Source organism: Rhinolophus sinicus, chromosome 15 (genome assembly GCF_057876585.1).
Source record: "Rhinolophus sinicus isolate RSI-liver-muscle chromosome 15, RSI-T2T, whole genome shotgun sequence".
Lineage (NCBI taxonomy): Eukaryota > Metazoa > Chordata > Mammalia > Chiroptera > Rhinolophidae > Rhinolophus > Rhinolophus sinicus.
Genome location: NC_142515.1, coordinates 6256979 through 6276498, shown reverse-complemented (window position 1 = coordinate 6276498; position 19520 = coordinate 6256979). Strand labels below are relative to the sequence as shown.

Here is a 19520-nt window from a genome sequence, read left to right as displayed (position 1 = left end):
CTCAGAATTGCCAGCTTCACAACTCTTGCACTTTGGAGCCATATAAAGTAAAATAAGGGTCACCTGCAGGCCAGCACCGCGATACTGTCAGTCCCTCTGACGGCTGCTACGTGAGTAACAGGCAAGGAGCTTATGCAGCGTGGGGACGCCACACACAGGGATGATGCACCCCGGGTGGGGCAGCAAGAGAATTCATCATGCTCCTTGGAACAGCACGCAATTTAAAACCCATGAATTCTTTACTTCTGGAATCGTCCATTTAATATTTTAGGACCACAGTCGACCACCAGTAACAGACCTCAGGTAACTGAAACTACAGAAAGTGAAACCACAGATAAGGAGGCCCACTATATTAATATACACATGGAAAAAAACAATTATCCTGAAAAGGGAGAATTATAAGAGACTTTCTTTTTATAATTTCTATTTTTGTAGAGATTACCAAAGAAACTGAAATGCTCTTAGAAAACATGAAATTAAAACAAAGAACATTCTCAAAGAGAATAAAAATTTTAAGTCATCAATAATACTGCACACTGATAATAGCACACGAATCACAAAATAGACATTTTAAATATAAGCTTTATTTTAAATTTAAAGAAAAATTGAAAATAAATATTTTTTACAAATTATATCAACACTTAAAACATAATTTGGAAAAAAAACACGTAATTTGGGAATGGTTCAACATTAATTCGTAACTCAAAATAATGACACTCATGGAATCCATCCTGGTGTTGGCCAATATGAAGTTTGTTTAAATCTGGTATTTTATATAAGCTTAACTATTAATCCTTCCTAACATTCAATGATTATGATTCAACTTCATAAAGTTAAACAAGTCTTCTATGTAAACCCCGTATAACTTTTTCACATATGAAACATTTACACAAGCAAGGAGATTATGAAACATATAAATTATACGGGGCTTGATCCAAAGGCTGATAGATGCACTTCACCTTAGAAGGCACGCGCGCGCGCGCGCACACACACACACACACACAAAACACTCAATCACATACAGATGTCATTATATTCTTAGTTGTGTTACATAGTGAACTGCATGCACGATTATAAATGTCATTCTATTATGTATGAACTGAAAAATACACATATTTAAAAAAAAAGTCCTTGAAGACACAAGGGGGTGGAATGTGCCTGCGTTTAGTGCAGAAACGCAGAGGCTTTTTATAGGACATCAAGGAACTGCCTGTCGCCAGCTGGCTCTCAGGCACCACTGCAAACAGTCACCACTCTCAGAAAGACAAGATGGTCTTGTTAATGATTTCCACGGCCTCGCGAACCTCATCCTCCTTGATCACAAGTGGAGGTGCAAACCGGATGATGTCGCCATGGGTTGGCTTGGCCAGAAGTCCATTATCTCGAAGTCGCAGACACACCTTCCAAGCATCATAATCTAAAGAAAAAAAGGTCAAACACGTATGTTGATCAAAGACAAATGTATAAACATCCCCTTGCAGTACGCCTGGGCAAGTGAGGCCTGGCAAGAATTCCCACTACGCCTACTCAAGCTTGCTTTGTTCTCTTCTTAAAAAGGAAGGACCTTGTCATAAGGACCAGTGCATAACTAGGTTCAAGTGCTATGATTAGGCATACGGCTCGTTAGTTTATCATACATGAAAAAGCAGAAAAATTATGTGCTAAGGCTGCTGTATTAATTGCATAAGGAATTTGCAAAAAGAATTTGGGTGTGACAGATAATTCACTGACATACAATGAGCAATACTCAGAACCCAGGGAGCACCACAGATCCCTAAAATGGATTTACTTCCTGAGCTTGTGGGATTAGACTCGTCATTTGAAAGCGTGATTCTCAACCCTGGCTGCACGCTGCGATCACGCAGTGCCTGGGCCCATCAAATCAGAATCTCTGGGCTGAGGCTAGGCTTGGATTAATCTTTTTAAAAGCTCCCCAGGTGATTCTAAAATGCAACCAAGGTTGGAATCACTGCTTAAAAGGATGGGTTATCACAGGAAAATCCAGCAGGGAACCCTTAGGGGTTACAAATGATGTAGTGAAACACCAAATAATCAAGGGTCAGGTAGAGTGATTTCTGTCATGATTGTCATTAATGTCAGTATAACCACTGCTCCTATGACCTCTACTGATAAGCAAAGGATTAAAGTGAGGGAGGAAAGGAGAACAAAGAGGAAACTTTTAAGGAAAGTGCTCTATGAAGACTGGCTAACAGAAAATAAGTTTAAATCTCCAAGTTCTGCATAACTAACCTAGGGAGAATTACAAATGACTTCAAGGACAGAAACAGGTTAAATGAAGTTAAATGTGCCTTCATGTAGGAAAGAGCTGTATTTTTAAGACTATTAAATAAATCAGATGATATTCAGCATAAAAGACATGGTCAACAGAGGCCAATCAACAGTTTCAGAGGAAACGCAACGGTCAGAGAAAATACGAAAGGTTTTAGCTCTTCCTATAAAAATACTATCTTGAGAAAAATGTTTTCTCTCCGTACCTTTGGTTTCTCTAATCACAATAGCATTTAATAACCCTTTTCCTCTCACAGCAGTTACAATATCAGACGGTAGCTTCATGAGTTCATTTCGCAAGATGGTACCCATTTTATCCGCATTTTCAACAAGGTTTTCTTCTTCCAAAACCTATTATTTAAAAAGAAATTACACACACACACACACACACAAAGAAATTACACAAACGTTAAGGTTCCTTTTTTCATGCTGTTCTTTGGAGGGGAATGTGGAATGTACACAAAGGAAGAACATGATTAGGGAAAGATCAAAGTAACTTTAACTTTCATTTCTGTTTGTCAAAGCCATACCAGTTTAATTTCTAATTAAACATATAGTAGCTCAGACACAACCCAGCTTTAGTCACAAATCCATCCATCAATCTGATTTTAAAGCAAAATAAGGATTAAAATTTGTTAAATGCAACTGATACATTTTCTTATCAGTTGAATAAATTAATGGACTAAATATAGTTTAATTTTGTTAACTGTAATAGTGTTTCCTTTATTTTTTTCCCTAAAAAGCTCATCCTTAGAGATTACATAATTCTATGCCTTTGGTAGGCACTTAAGGAATAAGTCTAAAAGTGTTCAATATATGCTTTACAAAAAAATAAACCACCACGTGTGCCAAGCCAGAGGCCTGACAGGCCAGGCCTGGTCACAGACTGAGCTCTAGGAGGGCCACCCAGTGCCGACAGGTCCAAAGTCCCAGGGGGCTGCAAACTCAGGAAAAGACCACGGGGTCAAGGTTGAGTTACTTTTTGAGGATGCCTTGCCCCTAAAATCTTTCCTCTGTAATTCATACTCTGTGAAACTGAGCAATCTCATTACATTCCTCATTACAATGGGTTCAAATTTAAGTCACTTGAACACAGCCTGACAGAATAGCTACTGTCCAGCTTACGGCTGTCAGTTTTTACCTCAAGGGCTGCAATGGCCACTCGGCAGCCCAGCGGATTGCCACCGTAGGTTGACCCGTGCTCCCCTGGTTTAATGGTCAGCATTATGTCATCATCACACAATACTGCAGATACCTGAAACACGAAGAATTCAGCACTAAGCAAACCATTTCTCAGACTAACTATTCTGATTCCTAGCATAGCAGGAACAGAAATATTTCCAAAACTGGTATTAAATTTGACATAAAGCTTCAACAACAAGAACTACACTCCTGTCATGTGAAGTACCAGGGACAAACAGTAATGCCCTAGCACGTTACCCCATGCACAGCAGGTACAGAACGATAGCACTTTGGAGCTAAGATGTAAGCTGCTTCTACAATATTATCATTTATAACTTTTCCACTCCCAAGGTGAGATGCTTCAACCGCTTAGAAAACAATATTCTGCACTGTACTTCAGAGCCCTTTGATCCAGTGTGTGCTGTTGGCTCTGAAGAGCAAACCCAATAACAGAACTACAACAAAACACCAATTTTTTCTAATCTCTATATGAATCAGTCATGGTTTTAAAAAATTAGTAAAGCTATGTTTCTGAACAATGGAAAAAAGCATAGGGATTTATAGGAATACTTTTGGGGTAAAAAGTCTCCATCCAAAACGTGCTGTAGCAAATTCCAAGGCACGCTCAATTCTTCAGTTATAATTAACTAAGGGGGTCACCCCACGGAACTGAGATGTTGTTACACATATTCCAGGTGACACTACATAAAGCCAAACTATAAGAAAGGCATTGTTGTCACAATCAGCTGACGTAACAATATCTTAAGGGGGGGGACCGGTTGGCTCAGTTGGTTAGAGCACACTGCTCCTAATACCAAGTTTGCCAGTTCGATTCCCACATGGGCCAGTGAGCTGCGCCCTCCACAACTAGATTGAAAACAATGACTTGACTTGGAGCTGATGGGTCCTGGAAAAACACACTGTTCCCCAATACTCCCCAATAAAGATTAAAAAAAGAAACCAAAAAAAAAAAAAAAAAGCCTACACAATATGTTAAGGATATATTTCAGGAGAGCAGGACTAGAAAGAGAAGTTAACAGTCAACTTACGGGGTATAAGCCACCAGAAAGTGCCTTTCCAAGAAGGACTAAGTCGGGTCTGATATTTTCGTGGTCAATAGCCAGCCATCTACCAGTTCTCGCCAATCCTGTCTGTATTTCATCAGCTATCAACAGAACCTATTGGAAAGCAACATAATAGCATGTCATCAACTTCATATCCATCAGGAAAATACTGATCATTATTTCACTTTTCCCCATATAAATCTATCTGACATTCCCTGATGTGTGAAAATGCCTTTTTTTTTTTTTTTTTTAAGGAGGGTGCAGCTCACAGTGGCCAAACCGGCAACCTTGGTGTTATTAGTACCACGCTCCAACCAACTGAGCCCACCGGCCACCCCTATGAAAATGTTTTAATGACCCCCACAATTCCAACAGTGTCCTATGAAATCCCTGTGGACACACCCATTACCTCCTGCGTCAGGCCGCTCTCACCCCCAGCCCATTCTGCTGTCCTAGCGGAAAGGCGCTTAGGCAAAGTGAGGGCCTTGTGGGGTTGCTTTGGATGTAACTCCTCTCTGGAAACAAATTAACTCACTTGTTTACTCCACAAACACTTATTAAATATTTACTCTTATTAAATATTTACTAGCTTGGTGGGGAGAAGAGGAGAGAACTTAAATGTTGGAGCAGAGGGGTACGACGCATGGTTTGGGAGGAATCAGAGAACAAGCCGTTGGCGAGGAGAGGAAGGAACCAGGGTTGGGGCCGGAAGTCTGCAGCTCTGCCAGGTCCCCGGGTCTGGCCAGTTTCCAGAGCTAGTAAGAGTCGGCTTCTGTGCAGGCTGCTGAAAGAATACTAGAAAGTTCTGAAGCTCTAAGAATGAGTTCTGCCTCTGGTGGAAAGGGTAGGTGATCTCTGCATCTATTCTACCAGCTGAGCTCTAAGAAGTGCAGGCGGGGGCGACGTGGGTGACCTGGTGCTGGGTGCACAGCTCTCGCACGCCCATCATGTAGCCTGGATCCGGAACGATAACGCCCGCTTCACCCTGAATTGGTTCTACCATGAACGCGGCAACGTTTGGATCCTGCAGAGCACGCTACAAAAAAAATAGGAATGCGTTTTAGTAAGTTCCTTTGTAACCTACTTGGAAATCTGAAATCACACAGTGCACAAATTTTCCTGAGAAGTATACAAATTAAGTTTTTGCACTAAATTATATTTCTGACTTCGAAGTATAACATTTCTGACTGACATTCAATTACCAAAAGCTCCACATACTTCAGCTTTCAGCTACTCTACGCTACTTTTTCTTATACCTAAATGTACGGTAACTAAAAGTTAAAAAACATGGCCTTAGTAAAAGCCATTTTAAGTGCATCTTTTTATTTTACAAGTCCTCCACTCATAATTTTAAAAAGCTAGCTGAAAACGGAGTAACTTTATCTGATAATTAAACAGGTACTATCCAAGTTAATACATACACAGGACACAAATCTAAAGTGGTTAGTTGGTTGTCAGAATAGACCAGGGAACCCGGTTTCCCCAGTTGGAAACTAACAGACGATCAAAGAGACCAATCTGAAATCCTGGCCTAACTTCAGTAAGATAGATTTTCATTACAGTCACACATTTATTTTTAATTCACACATTCAACACACTTAATTTCTATTTACTATGAGCTAAAGCACGTGAGGCTAGTGAAGTACCTCCAGAGCAGGCAGATCATTATATGGAATGATTTCGAAACCGGGCATAAATGGTCCAAAACCATCATAACTGCTTGGGTCTGTCGAACTGGAGATAGCAGACATAGTTCTACCCCAAAAGTTTCCAGCTAGAAAGGAAAAATACACAGTGATTATTTCAAGCAAACCCCCAAATTTACTAAGCAGTCCCCCAAAAATACCATAGGAAGTTTGACTTTTGAAAAATGAAGGGTTTGCTTTAGAGAACCTTCAGTGAGCTTCCCTTTGTTAAAACAAAATCTGATATTAAACAACATGGTTCACCTGACCACCAAGGTCTGGCCTTGCAATTACTATTTTAGGCACTTCTCTGCTGAACCCCTGACTGGAATATACAGCCCAAGGATAGGTAGATAATCGTCTTTTCTGTCAATAATCCCAAACCCTAACAACTGAGGCATGTAATACTGGTTTTTCTAGAGACGGTGCATTTCTGTAAGTGATACACAGAGAATGTTTTCCCTTTAAAAATCCAATACTCCAGAGCTAACTATTCTACAGAATGAATTTTAAATTTCATTTGGAGAAAACATCCTCAGGCAATCCAAACACTTTCAATTTTGCCTTCCTTGGTATTCTAATCTTTTATTTGCTCAATGATAGACATCTGCCTTTGTGCAGGTACATTTTTTACCCATTAATTTATTTCATTAATAAACTTGATTGAGGACCTACTGTGTCAGGCAGTGTTCTAGGTGTTGGGGATACACTGGTGATTGTGATTGGCAAGCTCCCTGCTCCCACGGAGCTTATATTCTAGTGGGGGAGAAACACCATAACATAAAGCAAATGCGTGAGATCATTTCAGCTGGGTTAAATTGAAGAAAGGAAAAAAACAATGTAGAATAACAGAGAGACTTGGGGGTTCTCCCACTTTTTAATGTCTTCTCCAGCACGGACTCAATGAACCCAGTATCGAATTACTGTATTTTGGCTTCCCAGCATCTGCAAACACTGCTCTTGCAAAGCCTCGTTCACCTACGAGTGATCCGATCCCCACTTCACTGTCCACAAGTGGCAGCATATTGATCGGGACCAGGCTTGTTTAAGAGAAAATGCGTCGATGAGACCAAGAGCCTGTTTGCTCTCCTCTATCCAGCCTAACGACTCTCATCCTCCATCACCTGCCTACCCTATAGTATAAAGGACTTACAGCTGGGGACAGCCCCAGACTTCCCAGCTTCTTTCAATAGTCAGGTGAAGACACCTTTGCACCCTTTGCTAATATGAAAGAGACCAGATACAGCCAATAAGAATAAAAATCACCAGAAATGCCATTTTTGTTTGGAAGAGACTGTTATGTTGTCCTACAGCTAAGTCACAAGATTCCAAAACGGCAGGTCACAGAGCTGTGCAAAGATTTCTCCTTCTTTGGGAATAGTCATCTGTCCCCAAAATACCAAGTATGGTCGGCCATCAGTTGAAGTCCGGATTGTTATGTTATGGGGTCTGTAATTTAACTGCATTTGTTCACAAGACAGGATATTTCATGATTTTAACTATCACAAGAGCGAATTTTGACTATGTGCAGTGACAAGTTTATCTATACTTTGTTTTTAAAAATTAAAATCAAACTTAAACCTATCAATTGAACATCATTCTTAAGATCCCAAAAGTCAGATTACATCGTCTGAATTAACTGTCGGTCTCCCCAGTCAGTATTCACGTCATTGCTCTCAACCTTTCCCAGAAACATATCCAGGGCAACCCCAGCCCTCCTCTTCCAACAACTTCTAAGAACTTGATATAATTCTTCAAATATGAAGATTCAAATTTCACATACCTAGGACATGGCTGCACTGTAACATAACCCAACCTCAACAACCTAACAAAAACGCTCTACCAGTAAAACTATCTAATTAACCAGAAGCTGCTATGTAAAAAATCAGATAAGCAGATGAGAAATAAATCATATAGGTGCTCATTTTGACAGGAGTTAGGGAGTTATTTAGGAGCGAAAAACCCTATATATGAACAAATATTTGGAAATAAACCAAGAAAAAGAAATCTCAATTTTTATGAAATAATGTGGCACGTATGAAGAAAACACATTAGAAATATTTCATCAGTAAATTACAGCGGTAAAGGGTATTGTATGTTTAAATCACAGAGGCTAATGTTGAATGTCACATACCTGCAAAAACAATCTTTGCTTTGTACTTCGGAATACCCTTAACAGTATATCCCCATTTACGAGCAAGTTTGCAAGCTGTCTCTCCAGCCTCCACTCCTATCAAGAGAAAAAATTTCTGTTTTAAAAGATGTTTTAAATTATCAGAAAATAATAAAACTGTTTTCTTGGCTATTAAAAAAAAAGGAAATATTTTCACCTGTATTCATAGGAAGAACTTTCTGGTAGTTGAAAAGTTTAGTAATATACTCTTCATATTCACCAAGGACGTTGTTATAGAAAGCCCTAGATGTTAAGGTCAGTTTGTCTGCTTGACTTTTCAGAGCATTCACAATCTTTGGATGACAATGCCCCTGGTTGACAGCACTGTAAGCACTCAGGAAGTCAAAATATTTCCTGCCTTCCACATCCCATACGTAAATACCTAAAATATAGAAGGAAAGTAATTCTAGAAAAATCACAAAATTACATAAAGTTCAAAGATTAACACTGCTAACAAGTCCTCTGAATACCTACATATGAACCTCTACTGAAAATGCAATTGTGGTTAAGGTATGTTTTCGTTCAAGCATAATTATTATAACTCTGATTTATAAGGAATTACATTTTATCTGTCCAGCTTCAAATATTTAACAAGAACACTATAACATAAAAAGATTTTTATAAACTCTGGAGTGAAACCTTTACTCCTTGAAACTGAAGTTTGGAATTTAAAGTTAGAATTTAAAGGCATAAGTGATACATAACATAAAAATCATGATTCGTTGACTGTAACAACCAACAGAATGGGAAAAAATATTTCCAAATCATATATCTGTAAGTTCTAATATCCAGAATTCTTACAACTCAACAACAAAAACACAGAATCCAATTAAAAAATGGGCAGAACTAAAATGGACATTTCTCCAAAGAATAAATGATATACAAAGATACACAAATGACAGACAAGCACATGTAAAGATGCTCAATAACTCAAGTCATTAGAGAAATGCAAACCAAAACCACAATAGCATTTCACACTCACTAAGATGGTTATAATTTAAATTTTAAAAAATGGAAAACACACAATGGGATTTATAGATGATGTAATACAGAATTGTACACCTGAAATCTATGTAATTTAACTAACAATTGTCACCCCAATAAATTTAATTAAAAAAAAAAAAAAAGGAAAACAAGTGTTGGCAAGGATGTAGAGACACTGGACCTCTCATATATTGCTAGTGGGAATGTAAAATGGTGCAGCAGCTATGAAAATAGTTTAGCAGCTCTTCAACAAGTTAAAATAAAATTACATAAGACCCAGCAACCCCACTCCCAGGTAAATACCCCAAAAAAGTGGAAGACAAGCGTTCAAACAAAAATGTGTACATGAATGTTCATAGCAGCACAATTCACAATAGCCAAACGGAGGAAACAACCAAAATATCCATCAACTGATGAATGGGTGGGTAAACAAAACACAGCCTATCCACAAAACGGAATTATTATTCCACTATGAAAAGCAGTGAAGTACGAACACACACTACAGCACAGATGAACTTGAACACGTAATGCTAAGTGGAAGAAGCCAGACACAAAAGCCACATACTGTCCGAGTCCATTTATATAAAATATCCAGAACAGGTAAATCCATAGACAGAAAACAGATTAGTGGCTGCCAGGCTCTAGGGGGAGGAGGCGCTGGGGAGTGACTATTTCATGGGTTTGGGGTTTCCTATTTCCTCTAACTAAACCCATGAAAAAGTACACTAAACCTATTTCATGGGTTTAGTTAGAGGCGATAGGTGTACAACATTGTAAGTGTACTTAATGCCATTGAACTGAATAGTTAAAATGGTAAATTTGAAGTTATGTAGTACACTTTACAATTTTGTTAAGTTGACTATATACATTAAAATGTACTGAGTGGCTCAATACCTAAATTTACCACATACTTAACATATTATGTTAGGTGCTTCTCTCATCAAATCCCCCCCCCATGAGTGTCACCATCCCTGCAGCACAGAGATAAGGTAATGCCTGCTGTTAGACAGGACTACTAGAGAAACGTGTCCTTGTTGGGGGACCCTCACAGAGTGCACGCACACAAACCTACATGGTACATAACCTACTACACACCGAGGCCGTATGAGATAGCCTGTCGCTCCATAAGGGAGAAAAATAAATAATTTTCCCTCTACCCTCTGGGTTCTTGGCTGAGATATCCCTGTAATAAATGACAGATAAGCAAGAGAAAAATAAAGGTTTAATACTAACATGTATGTCTTCTGTATACATGGGAGAGGCCCAGAACACTGAGTAACTCACCACCTTATCTTCAGCTGAAGACAGATGATGGTGGGGGTGGGAGAGTCCTCATGGGAGGTCACCAGGAAAAGCCATCTCCAAGGGTAAGGTTGTTATGCAGATTTCTACTTTGATAAGAGTTTCTAGAGGTAAGGTTATCTCCCTCTTCCCTGGTACAGTGAGGGAGACACCCTTACAAATGGAGATTTCCCTCACAAATGTAAATGTCCTTTACAAAGGGTAACTTCTACTTAGTTTTCAGAACTTCTCCCAGGTCGACCTTTCTTAAACTTAACCAGCCTAAAATAATCCTTATGCCAGAGACATATTTTGGGATGATACATTCTGTTCCCCTACGGCTCCTGGCTCCACAGCTGTGCAGCATGGGACTGGCTGTACTGATACTGTGAGTATTTGTGGCCTGCACTGCGTTATGACTACCACTAGGTGACAGGTGAGGGGAGTCTTTCAGCTCCTTATCATCTTATGGGGACCATATTAACAGAAACGTCAGGGGGCATGACTGGAGAAGCTTCATTAGCAACTAGCCCAAGCTGGCTCGTGTGGAACCAGGACTTGAACCCAGTCAGATTCCAGAGTCTATACTCTGCTACTGTAAGTGAAGAATATTTTTGCAAACCAAACTGTTTCCAAACTCGTAATATATAAATCTAATATTTTCATGTGTTCAAATATCTATATTACAGTACTAGTATCAAATAAAATACAGGGAAAAGTGTTTAATACTCTATACGGCATCTTCTGGCCCTAAGCTAAATAATCAACTTTGGTTTTATTAGGATAAGGCTGTTAAACGTGGATTAAATCACTATTTGGTAACTATTAGTAATTATTTATTTAGGCAAGAATCATTAATGGATGCTAAAATTGTGACAAAAAGTTTGCTCTGCAAACCATGTGCCCTCAAGAGATTCCAAAGGGAAGAAGAGTAACTTTGCAGCGGAGAAGTCTGGCAGACACTACCTTACCAGCCAACCCCAAATTGAGGTTCATTCTACAAAATTATGACCTGTACTCTTTAAAATATCAAGGCCAAGAAGACAAAGGATAAGAAATTCCTCTGGATTAAACAAAACTAAACAGACCTAAAAACTGAAGGTAACCCATGATCTGAAATTTTCTTTTGCTATATACATGACAACTGCTGAAATCTGGAGATTATATAATGGTGCTGTATTAATTTCCTGACTTTGATAATTCACTGTTGTTACATAAGAGAAAGTCATGTGTTTCAGGGAAGACACTCAGAATTTAGGGGTAAAAAGGATCCCGCCTGCAACTTCCCCACAAACACTTTAGGAAAAATATATATTGTGTGTGTATGTGTGAGCATGTGAGTGTGTGTGAGTGTGTGTGCATAAAAAGGAAATAAGTATTTTGCCATGTATGATGCACTTTTTTGCCCAAATTTGTGAGGGGAAAATAAGGATGAGCATTATACACAGGTAGTACTAACTCTGCATCTATACAAATGTTTTTAACTCCTTTATTTATGCTTATGAGTTAAAAGTGTAATAATAAATAAATAAATGGTAAAATCCCTTTGTAATACAAAAAACAAATACCTAAATATAAACAATTAAAATTTGAATGAAAAAATTAAAACGAAAGAATTTTTTTCCCTGAAAGTTTGAGCAAAAAATATGGGTGCGCATTAGTATACATGGGAGAGCATTATACACGGCAAAATACTTGGTAAAGCAAATGTGAAATGTTAGCTCTTAGGAAATCTGGGTGAAGAATAAAAGAAAATTCTTCGTACTACTGTTGCAACTTTTCTTTCTTTTAAGTGTAAAATTATGCCAAAATAAAAGTTAAAGGAAAAAAATGAGCAGTTTTACGGCACTTTACTTAGGGATCTTACATTCCCTCCTGACAAGGTCCATCGGTACAAACACCAAATGAGTTCATCTTTATATCCCGCACAGCACCTAACATAGCAAGCACTTAAGATACTCAATAAATGTTGATTTAACCATATCTGCAACACAGATAGTAAATGCATCTGGAAAAATGTACACTGAGAAATTATAAAAGCAATTTTTACAAAAGGTTTCAAGCAATCAAGGGGGGAAACTGGATTAATTCAAAATGTACCTTTTCCTCTCTCCAAGGCCACAGGTAAAGGATGGTAGTTGTGTGCCCCATACTTAGATTCCCTTTCAAAAATGTAATCAGAGGATGGAGTGCCTTGGACCGTCTTTTTAGTCGCAACAGATGTAGCAGAAGCCACTGAAGAGTGAACTCCTCGACGAAGCACAGCCACAGTCTGGAAACGTGCTAGTTTGGAAAACATCGTGTCCTTCAAGTAGGAATACCACCGACCTGGCCAAAGAAAAAAGACGGCATCAAGAATCTTCCTGGATCGAAGTGTGTCGACTTATTAAATATTGTTCATCATTGGCCACAGTCCACCAAAAACAATCAAGAAAATGAGAGAGAACTACGACTTTGGGAAGCTTGAAGGTGAAGCAGAGAAACAAGTATATAAATATTTACAGTAAAACCTGACAAGCGCTCAGGTGGAATGGGCACAGTGTTATGGGCTAGAAGTCCAAGAGAATATATAAGAAACACGAGAAAAACAGTGGATGAGCGGTCAGAAACGTTTACTTCTCGCTTACACCCTCTGTACCACTTGACAGTTTCATAACAAACCCACACACACATTAAGTCATCAGTGCTGAGAGGACCCCCAGGACAAGGATCTCACTCAAGGACGAGGGGAGTCAGGCAAGGCTGAACCGCAGGTATTTATGTGGGGACGGAATCACCCAGCATACAATGAACTGTCAAATTAGCAAAACTTAATACTTGGAGCTTGGCTGGCTTCCCTTTAACTTGGCACACCCAGTAAATCCAATATGTTCAGGAATTAGCAAGTACTAAACAAAATCCAGAACTTGGTTTGCCAAGATTCACCAACTACCCTTTCTTCCCAAGGTTTGGATTAGAATACAGATTCCCCCCGCCCAAATCAAGTAGTTTGAAACAATCTAGTTGTGGAGGGAGCAACTCAGTGGCACATGTGGTATACCTTGTTAAGAGCACGGTGCTCTAACCAACTGAGCTAACCTAGAATACAGATTTTGAACCGGAGATCCAGGGACGGTCTTCAAGGTCCAATAACTCCTGAAATAATGCAGAATTATATGCTAAGTACATTTTTTAAAGAAGATCCCTAGCTTTCAACAGATCTTATCTCAGAGAGGTAACAAAAAAGTTATATATAAGAAATATTAGGGGCAGCCAGGTGGCTCAGTTGGTTAGAGCACGAGCTCTGAACAACAGGGTTGCCGGTTCGATTCCCACATGGGCCAGTGAGCTGCGCCCATGCAACTAAGATTGAAAACAGTGACTGGACTTGGAGCTGAGCTGCGCCCTCCACAACTACATTGAAGGACAACGACTTGGAGCTGATGGGCCCTGGAGAAACACACTGTTCCCCAATATTCCCCAATAAAAATTTTACCAAAAAATGATATATATGTATGTATTAGACTGGAGATAGCTGCTAACAAAAATGCAAAAATGTCTAGCTGTACTAGACAGAATTTCCCCAATACCACTGCTAAGTCTAACATTGATTTTAACTCTATTTCTTGGGCTCTTTATGCTCTACTCAGTAAGAATTAATGCTTTATTTGACCAACTAAAAAATTAAACACATTAAATTTTGCTTTCATCAAATAAGGAATAAAATACAACACTCCTTATAGTAATACTCTAAACTACAACACTTTCTGAACAAAGAACTGCAGCCATAATAAAAGCCTTAGAAGTGTTTGTATCCCTAGACCAGTAATTTCACTCACAATATTCTATCGTAAAGAAATTCATGCATAAAAGATGTTCAATATGAGAATAGTTCCACATAATCACATACATAATGACATATTACCATTTCAAGTAATTACAGTTTTAATGACATGGAGAGACGTTTTAAGTGCAGAAAATAAGATCATATATACAGAATGCTTAACTGCAAAATATATAAGGGAAAACACTGAAAAGGTACAAAAAAGTTCACTGTTGTTATCTTTCCACTATTCTGTAATTTCCACATTTTCTAATGATCATGAATTACATGTACAATCAGAAAAAAGTTATTAAAAATGAAAGTGAATGTCTGCCTAGATTCACCTTAGACAAAAAGAAAGCTTAGACAACATACAGAACAAAACTAGAAGGGGTTTGAGAAGTTTTGATAAAATGAATTGTGGTTTAAAAAATGGTAGAAGTGTAGCCTGTACTATAACTGTTAGGTCTAAAATTTCATCTTTCTGGGGGACAGTCAAATTCTAAAATAAACTAATAAAAAAATCTAAAATAAAAACTATTCTCTAAGATGATTTTGCTATCAAGGTCTACAGCTCTGTGAACTCACTAGAACCAGGCAGAGAGGTACTTTAAAAAAAAAAAAAATCAAGCGGTATTAAAAATAACTAGCATCTTTTAAGTTACTTAACAGGCTGATACAATATTGCAAGTGAAAGGAATATTTGAAATTAACTAAATTCAACATTCTCATTTTATACAAGAAGTTATTTTTTGCTCAGCTAACTCGCAACAGAAATGGGACAAAATATCCATTTTTTCCAGAGTTCAGGCGGTCTTATAGAGTAACTACAACTTACTGACAAAACAGTAACATTCAAAACTTTACTAATTTTCATCCGGAAGGTTTTTAAAGATCAACTCTGGGTATTTAATTCAACTGGGGAAAGTCTTGCTGTTGGATGCAAGATGAGGTACCAGAATCCTGTAAGCACATTTTTGTTAAAGAACCTTGTGTGCAAGTTACTGTGCTTGGCACCATACGAGAAACATTAGAACAGAATAAAGATGGGCTTAAAAATAGCCAATATCAGTAACTTTCTCTTCCAAAAAGGCCTGAAAAACAAAGAGAGTAAAGCGGGAAGTCCAAAGTCTGCATACCAGGAATTAAATTCTTAGGAGTCTTTGGATGATCTTTTTAAGCTTCACTTCCCCATTTGTAAATAAGGTTGAAGCCGTTCAAGGTCATTGCTGAGGATTAAATGAGACAATGTTAAAGGGCCAAACCTAGCACAAATGGCCAATTAATTCCCTTCCTCCTTTAAATTCATGATGGAATTAGCCTATTTCAACAGTGCCATGGTTTCTTTTTTAAACTGGAGTTTAAAACATAAAAATCAACACAGTGCCATGTTTTCTATTTTAAACTGGAGTTTTTTCTTAACAAAAAAAATAGTGAAATTTTTCTACTTATTAAAAATATTATAAACACAGACTAGAAAATTACCTGCAATTCCATACTTTATGGAGAAACCATTACCTTTTTTTTCTATGCATAACTATACATAGTAGCTTTTTTTCACCCTCCCCCACAGAATTTATCACATAAGACCCTCCTGAAGACTTCCAGGAACCTTTGCAGACTTTTGTCACAGGTCCTAACACTTTAGGACACTTGTCTTCATGCCTGTCCCCCTACTAAAATCTTTCTAGGCCCCTTAAAGGACAGTAACCATGTCTTAAAATTCACTTTGCATCCCCAGAACCTAACCCAGGTTTGAGCATTCCATTGGGATTCCTTGTCTGTCAAATGAATGCAAGTTCACTGATCCTTAGGACTCCTGAGGAGTCAAGGCAGCAAGAGGAAGCGAGAAGGCCCACAAGACAGACGAATCACACATCCGTACGGAGTTGGGTCTAGCTCTAAGAGGAGGCTAGCACTCTCCACGTCATCACCAGAAGCAACTAACCGTTCTATCAATAGTTCACTTCACTAGGTTTAATGGCCTTCGAAAGTCAGACTCTCTTGTACCAGTGTAACCATTCCAGACTGCTGTCATGCATTTTAACCAAGGCCCACACTCAGGTCCTGGAGAAGAGAACAAATTGCTACTGACAGCAAAAGTTTTAACATTAAATGTTTTCAGTAACCCACATAATTAACAAAGTCCTTCATCAAGCTATTACTCTCTCCTGTCTAATCCATCCTATTTCCATTAGAACTTGCCCAAAATAGAATTTCCATAAATGGATGCATTTTGAAGAGTAAATTCAGTGTACACTATGAAATACTATTTCTTTAAATCACTCAAAGAAAAGCCAGTATAAATTCATGAAGGGCCGGCCCGGTGGCTCAGGCGGTTAGAGCTCCATGCTCCTAACTCCGAAGGCTGAAGGCTGCCGATTCGATTCCCACATGGGCCAGTGGGCTCTCAACCACAAGCTTGCCGGTTCAACTCCGGCAAGGGATGGTGGGCTGCGCCCCCTGCAACTTAGCAACAGCAACTGGACCTGGAGCTAAGCTGTGAGCTGTGCCCTCCACAACTAAGACTGAAAGGACAACAACTTGACTTGGAAAAAAGTCCTGGAAGTGCACACTGTTCCCCAATAAAGTCCTGTTCCCCTTCCCCAATAAAATCTTAAAAAAAAAAAAATTCATGAAAAAGTCACTTAAAATATTCCCCTTGAATCAATTGGTTTTACTATATTTGTCAAATATTTACTTTTGAGGTAATCACAAATACAGTCCTTTTGTAAAAGTTCTGCCAATAAAAGTGTTTTGTAGTTTGTTTGGTTTTTTTATGTAATCTGGCTAAAATTCAACTCAAGTGCGTCACTGGCAAACAGTACTATGAAGCAGTACTACTGAAAAAGGACTGGCTGGGCTACACCACACCCTCCACACACCTCCAAAAATTGGCCCATTCATCATTATTTTAAAATGTATGAGATGCGGTCTATCCTCAGAAACTTTATGCACAAAAGTAATTGTAATAAAAGCAGTATGGGGGGAATACTAATAAGACAGCATCTTGGAGGAAAAGAATCCCTTTTTAAGAATTTTATCTATTTAAAGTTTACTGAGTTTTTTTGGGGGAGGGGATGCAAAATTAATCTTGAACACCATGAAAAATTATAAACCCAAAATAACAAGCTTTTTATTTAAGTCTTGTTTTTATCAAAAGATTCAACTTTCATACTTGGATCTTTGTCAGTCAGGAACTACACTCTCAGAAGGTGGAACCAGGATATCCTAATGAAAGAAGTCTTTCATTTCTTTCTAACATTTATTTCAAAGGGATAAGGAATTTGGATTACATACCTAAAGAAAGGACAGTCCCAAGTTCAAACCGAGAGAACTACAGTGGATCTTACTCTTACAAACAGAAAGATTTAGAATGGAGAAGTTGGAGATCAGAAAACAAACCCCCCCCCCCCAAAAAAAAAACCTGGAGATGAGTAACTTCTTACAGTAAAGCCACTCCTTTTTCCCCCTTATCACCTTGACTTATCAAATTGGTAAAATTGAACACCAAGAGTGTAAGAGACATCGTGACAAAGGGACAATGGGAGGAGACCACCGAATTCAACCAGCATGTGCGCCGCTCGGCACTGTTGGCAAAGAACTCTTCAGGATGAAGTCTTCATGCTGAAAGCGCTGTTGGCCCCAATCCCTCGACACCACCTAGTTAACTGCATGTTACTGAAAGGTAAGGCTATGTTTCCCTAATACTTTATTCGGAGAAAGGCTAGAGGAAAAGGCAAGCGGTTGGGGGAAGAGAGGTGGGCAGGCTGCCTACAGGGCCCGGGAGCTGCCCGGGAGGGCTCGACCGCTTCTCGATGGCCCCACCGGTGCCCCCGCCCCGTAACAAAAGCCACCGATTACTGAGCAGACCCGCCGCATCCAGAACGACCTCCTTCAGGAACCCAGGGTGCCCTTGGTGCCCGGAGCCCCCGCTCCACGCGCCGGGGCCCAAACACCTCCTTCCCGGAAACCCTGGGGCGCACGAGAGGCGCGGAGCCAGGTGCTGAGACCTCGGGGCGCTTGGGGCCCGCGGGCCGGGAGGGAAGAAGGCCGGGCCCCACGGGCGGCGAGCTCAGGCCGCGCCGGCTCCGCGAGCTCGGGAAGGCGACGGTGCCACATCCGCAGCCTCTCCGCCTCCCTCCCTCGCCCGCCGCTCCCGGCCGCGATGCGCCGCGCCCTGCCCGCGGCTCCCAGGCCCAGTGATACCCGCCGCCGGCCGCGAAGGTGGAGCCTGCCCGCCCGCCGAGGCCCAGCGCGCCCCCTCGGCCCGCTCTCCCCGAACCCCGGCCCAGAGCCGCCCGCGCCCGTTCGCCCCGTACGCCGCCGAGTGCTGCGCCCGGGCCCCCGCCCGAGCCCCCGCCCCGCAGAGCCCGCGCGGGCACCTGTCTACGCCTCAAAGGTTGGCCTGGGACACGCGGCGTCGGCTGCGCTGGAACCGAGACCGCGACGCGTCACAGAGCTTAAGATGCGGCTTCCGCCCCGCCCCCCAGACGCCCTCACCTCCTATTGGCTGACGCCGAGAGCTGATCACCAATCGCCGTCCGCCCGCCCCGCCCGCCCGCCCCGCAGCACCGGGTCCAGGACCCTGCTGGTCTCGCGCCTCCTGCGCTGGGCTGCTCTGGGCGGCTGCCAGCTCCCTGCGCTCGGGCGCCAACCTGGCCCGCGCCTTTCCCTCCGTCGTTCACTGTTCGCTCTTTGCTGATGGGAAGAGGAAGCCCAAAGGATGAAACATCGATTGCCCCCCACCTCCCCGGGCTCGCGGCATTTCGTCAGCCCCCGCCTCCCGGGTACAGACGGCCGGTTCGACTTCCAGCCCTGCCCCCAGTGGCGGTGCTCCAGGGCCTTGCCTTGCAGAGCCTCACGTGAGGCGCCCCGGTCAGCCCGGCCCGGACACCGGCGGCCCAGACCCCCTCGCCCTTAAACACTGGTGTGCTGCGGCGCTATTGCGCCTCTGAACCCACCCGCAGAAGTCATCGCTGCAGGGGGGAAACACACTACCCACCTCCTCGTGGCTGCCGGCAGATACTTAAGTGACCGCAACGTGCTCAGTGTCAGCA

General features: G+C 40.9%; 1 protein-coding gene across 2 annotated transcripts; it reads right to left on the bottom strand.

Moving 5' to 3' along the window:
- Positions 1-564: 564 nt before the first annotated feature.
- On the bottom strand, positions 565-19520 carry OAT (ornithine aminotransferase). 2 transcript variants are annotated; one of them, XM_088791756.1, is made up of 11 exons: positions 19466-19520; positions 18964-19161; positions 12759-12986; positions 8551-8775; positions 8355-8450; positions 6182-6309; positions 5449-5571; positions 4521-4649; positions 3431-3544; positions 2496-2640; positions 565-1417 (listed from the first exon to the last, which is right to left on the bottom strand). In XM_088791756.1, exons 3-11 carry the CDS (start codon positions 12955-12957, stop codon positions 1257-1259), a joined length of 1320 nt encoding a protein of 439 aa, XP_088647882.1. In that variant the 5' UTR covers positions 12958-12986; positions 18964-19161; positions 19466-19520; the 3' UTR covers positions 565-1256. The 2 variants fall into 2 exon arrangements, with proteins under 2 accessions (XP_088647882.1, XP_074194938.2); XM_074338837.2 differs by lacking the exon at positions 19466-19520 and having other exon boundaries at positions 18846-19047.

Bases quoted from the DNA above. Each gene is read 5' to 3' on its own strand.
- OAT (XM_088791756.1), bottom strand. From the start codon at position 12,957: ATGTTTTCCAAACTAGCACGTTTCCAGACTGTGGCTGTGCTTCGTCGA. The intron at 6,310-8,354 runs GTATGTGACATT...TTTCCTTTCTAG, and splicing joins AGCAAAGATTGTTTTTGCAG to CTGGAAACTTTTGGGGTAGA. The intron at 1,418-2,495 runs GTACGGAGAGAA...TTTTTTCTTTAG, and splicing joins TGTGATTAGAGAAACCAAAG to ATTATGATGCTTGGAAGGTG.